The sequence below is a fragment of the Rutilus rutilus genome, assembly GCF_951802725.1.
Source record: "Rutilus rutilus genome assembly, chromosome: 11".
Classification (NCBI taxonomy): Eukaryota; Metazoa; Chordata; class Actinopteri; order Cypriniformes; family Leuciscidae; genus Rutilus; species Rutilus rutilus.
Window position 1 is genome coordinate 28,997,584 of NC_140216.1, and position 4,685 is coordinate 29,002,268.

Sequence of the window (4,685 nt, forward strand, 5' to 3'; positions counted from 1 at the left end):
TTTGACTGGCTTCAGAGGCATTGGAATAAATCTCCGTCCCTCATGATTGGAGAGAGGTTTTCATACAATGGCTGATGATTAAGTCAGCTGTCAGAAATAGTCTGCCAAGCCAGGTCCCCTCAAAAAATGAAGAATAAAAAAGCCTTTTTTCTTTTCCAATGTGACAACTGGCTAAATATGACACGAATGCGCATTTGGCAAGATAGTTGCATGGTCCTATGATAGTAAAACGTTGCATACTCAAAGAAACTGATCACACCAATTGAGAGGCTTATATAACTGCACTTGTAAGGTATGCTGTATATATTTACAAGAACATAAGCTTTGGAAAAATGCACAAACTCACACAAGGACATTGTTCACATAAACAGGACTCAAATCCATGTTGGTATGTTACATTTTCATCGATGTAACATTTAATTGTCCATTACATACAGTGTAAAAAGTGTAGAATTTCAACCTGATTGGACCCTTAAAATTACTTTAGTTGATATTACCCAGTGTACCCAGTTTCAACTCAAATTTAGTAGTAATTTATCGCATGTATTTATAATGTGACCTATTAGATCACAGTCTCACAAAGCTGTTATGATCATTTGAAGAACTGACAAGATATGTTTTTTGGCTTCAACTCAAGACTTCAACAGGACCTTCATCTTCATCGAGAGACAAAAGCGAAGGAGCACCGGTCGGGCTCGCGCCACTTCTGAAATTTATAGAGCCGTACAGTCTGGCTTGGTGCTTGGAGTAGGCAAACGCTTGTCTCCTGATCATCTCCCCTTTATACATGGAGATCATCAACAAGGTTGACAGTAACACACCTCCGAGTGTGAGGAGGCACAGCCCTGCAATCACACACCTGTCCAGGTGAGCGCCCACTCGGGCGTTCTCCCTCTCCAAGCGCTCCATCTCCCGGGCGGAAACGGTGTCGGGATTCACTTTGACATCACGTGGGACCGTGTAGGAGATGACAACCAAGGAGATCCCAGTAACCAAAAAGGTAACAGCACCTATAAATCCATAATCCACTGACTTTTCCGATGAATCCACCATGAAATCGTCAACTGAAAGAAGGGAGCATTCTGGGGCGCCTTCTTGGAGGTCTTTGGATGAATTCCAACTGAAGTTGTCATAGATGGTCTCCTCCTCTAACAACTGACCGTCTTTATGGTCAGTAATGTCAGCCACACCTGGAAAAGCTGTTTCATACTGCTCATCATAACACACCTCAACTTCTTCGTCGAATCCCCATTCATTGAGTTTGCAGAGTCGTCCAATTGGCAGAGTCGCTGTCCATGGTTCTGAAAGCCTGTTTGCCTCATTAACATTCTCCTCCAGATACGCCTGGCAGCACTCTTCATTGTAAAGGGCTCTTTCATCTACACACACTGAGTGATGACTTTGCTGGTGTTTTAGGGACCAGTCAAGGTGATCGGTCTGGACAGCGTCTTGACCACAAAAGAGGACTTTAAGATCAGCCATTTGAACTTCTATTCGTATGTTCATCTCATAGCAGGCAGATGCTGCAGTATGAGGACAAAGACAACAATTTATAACAAACAATAAAAACCATTCAGTTTTAAATAAAGCACAAAACACTAAGACAAATATTATGAGGGAAGAAAGAATAATTTCACATGGCTTATAATGTCATTTGTGATCATTTTAAAAGTGATAAATGACATAATGGAAACAGCAGGTTATATTGTTTACCTTAATATATACCATCTATACAAGCTTTTCATCTAAATGCTAAATGGTATACATATACATATACATATACTGAGAGAGAGAGAGAGAGAGAGAGAGAGAGAGAGAGAGAGATGGGGGAGGGTTGCAACACGTTTCAGTATACTTATACTGGATCCACATAGGCTATATTTACAATTGTGAAAGTAACTAACAAACGCTGTATGTTATGTTTTAAGCATTACTATAATATATTTATGCACAACATTTAAAACGTCCATGTCAAAAGATGTTACAGTCCATCCAACCTATAGCCTACTGTTACAAATTACCCTGGTTACGACTCACTTGACAGATTTACACAGTTTAAAAATAAGTTACTACTTTAATTTAAAGCAGGTAAATATTACAATATTATTTAAAAGTTTGAAGGGAAAAAATTTGCTACAAATAAAATGTGTTGTAAGACTTTCCCGTCTCTCTTGCACGGCCTCATCGTACAGTTACCATCAATATTCACAATTTAAGATGCCTAATAGAATACTTACATTTGATTTTTCTAATTAGTATAAGTTCATTAATCCTTTTCACGCCAGAAATGTTCCTAAAAGTGCGCTTTATCCTGTCAATAATACTTGTAATATTTAATCTGAGGAGCTTTAAACGGCGCGTGAACATCAGCATTGAACAGAATAGTGAAGCGTTTCCTGGTTTTCAGTCGCAGAAAAAGTAGTCAGGTTGACAATCTTTGGGGAAAATATGTTGCCTGTCTTGTGCCTCATCTGTTATTCCGTATTTGGTGTCACCGTAAACTCACAGAAAATAAAGGCATCGCCTACCTTCTCCAAGCAGCGTCTCGCTTGCATTCCTGCAGGGCTCGCGCTCCGTTAATTAAGGGAAGCTCGTCCTGTTCCACCCGCGCGCCGCGCTCAGGTCTCATCAATGCTGCGCGAGAGGAGAGGAGGAGAGAGGAGAGGAGGAGAGAAGAGAGGAGGAGAGAAGAGAGGGAGGTTATAGTGTCGGGGGGAAATGAAGCCTGATCAAACACTTTCATGCTGTTCTCCTTGTGAGATTCACGACGCAGCCTATACAGATTGCATGCCCAAGCTGTGTCCTAAATTAATTATCCTAGAAATTAACATCATTAAAACGTTCTTGAAAATACATTCTAAAAAACAATCCGCTGAAATTAATCTTTTTCAAGACATAGCCTAATGCAATGTCACAATATGAAATCTCTAAAGTTAGTTGCACATCATGAATACAAGTGTAAATCTGATTTTCATAAATCTATAACAATCAATAAATATTTATTTGTAAATACGTATACAGGAGATCAGGGCTTTATCACAGGGGTAAGTTCACAAGGTCTATATCTTAAGACTTTTATGTTGGCTATAGCTAAGGGAGAAGGTGGCTAGTTACAGACTTTTGTAGGCCTATAATAATTGTTTTGTTTGTTTTAATTTTGAACGTCAGTTTCTATAGACACAAACCTTGAAGTCCCCCTCAATAATTGTATCCCTTAAAACTCATCTCTGATCACCAAAATGATATATTTGAACGTTTTTTTTCCTTGAAAACAAATTGCTTCATGCTTAAAATAGCTTGAATGTAACTCTGCGCCCTTGCTTCATTTGGTATACGCGATCTATGAATATGCAAATTATCCCCGCCTCCACTCACTCACACCGGTGCTGCGTTCCAGTCCACTTTTAGACACGGACTTGCGAACTTCCCTAAGCACTTCCCCTTGGGGGAATCCCTGCCGCCATTTTGAAGTGCGTTCCACTTCGTGAAGTGGACGAGGTAAGTTTATATGGACAGACCCTCGTTCCCTCGATTTTGAGGAGGGAGCGAGTCTGCTTCAAATGTACACTTCAGGCACCTATATGTTCCACAATGCAGTACGATTGTGACGTCACCACATATCTCATCTAATCACCACCACAACAGACAACTCTATGATATATTAATTATATATATTTTTTGTTTAAAACAACCCAAACACACATAAACATTTGGATGCTGCATTAAACAAATTCTTAAAGGAAAAAAAAAAATGTAAATAATAAAATCAACTCCACAGCTGATTCCAAGTGATCAAGGGCTTAGGACGTTCCAGTTCAGCCCATTGCAGTTTCCGCCAGTAGTGGGCACTCGCAATGACGTACATCCGAGTGAACGAGACGGAGGGAAGTTTGCGAGTGAAGGGCATGACAGTTTTGGACTGGAACGCAGCACAGCTCAGAGATCCACTCATTAACATCACACGTTAACCTGATTGGTTACAAGGTTTGTGACGTCAGAAACACCACTGATTTGAGACTGTCTTTGGTTCACTGTAAAATACTCAGCAATGGTGTTGACTTATGAATTTGCACATGGTTTGTTTTAAAGCAGATTAAAAACACCACATAGACATATAAACTACATTAAAAGATTGATTTTCACCATAGGGGACTTTAAGGTCTTGGCTTTAAAAAGTTGTTTATAATGTCATTTAACCCATATTAACCAATAGCGGGGCATGTTGTCACATTATATGGAATAATTTGTCACAGTGGAACCTGTTTATTACTAATTTTTCAGCTACATTTAACAATAAAACTATTATGAAACAAAACAATTGATAGAGCAAAAATGTAACAAAAAGTAGGCTAACATACAAAACACTGCTTTACTGTACATCTTATTATTTCACTTCTATTCATTATCCATAATACTGTTCATGTCTAATGGTCATATCTGTAAATATGCCTATTCTGACTTATCCTAACTACTTTTTCAAGTTATTTTTCTTTCTTTAATTGTATAATGTGTCTTGTTGTATTTATATGTGTGCACTGCAAAGCTTCATTTACCAAGAAAAAGTACAATCAACTTGGCTGTATAAGTAATCTTAACTTCAATTAAACTGAGTTAAATTTTGTGTAACTTAAAAAAAGAAAAAAATGCTTAACTTATTTTGATGAGATAAAGTAATGTAAAAAGAA

The 4,685-nt window shown here is 38.5% G+C and overlaps 1 protein-coding gene across 1 annotated transcript; it reads right to left on the reverse strand.

Moving 5' to 3' along the window:
- Positions 1–340: 340 nt before the first annotated feature.
- Positions 341–2,636, reverse strand: LOC311300191 (uncharacterized protein). The gene is made up of 2 exons (XM_084424323.1): positions 2,529–2,636; positions 341–1,523 (listed from the first exon to the last, which is right to left on the reverse strand). The coding sequence occupies exon 2, from the start codon at positions 1,504–1,506 to the stop codon at positions 628–630; it is 879 nt and encodes a 292-aa protein (XP_084280449.1). The 5' UTR covers positions 1,507–1,523; positions 2,529–2,636; the 3' UTR covers positions 341–627.
- Between the last annotated feature and the right edge of the window lie 2,049 nt (positions 2,637–4,685).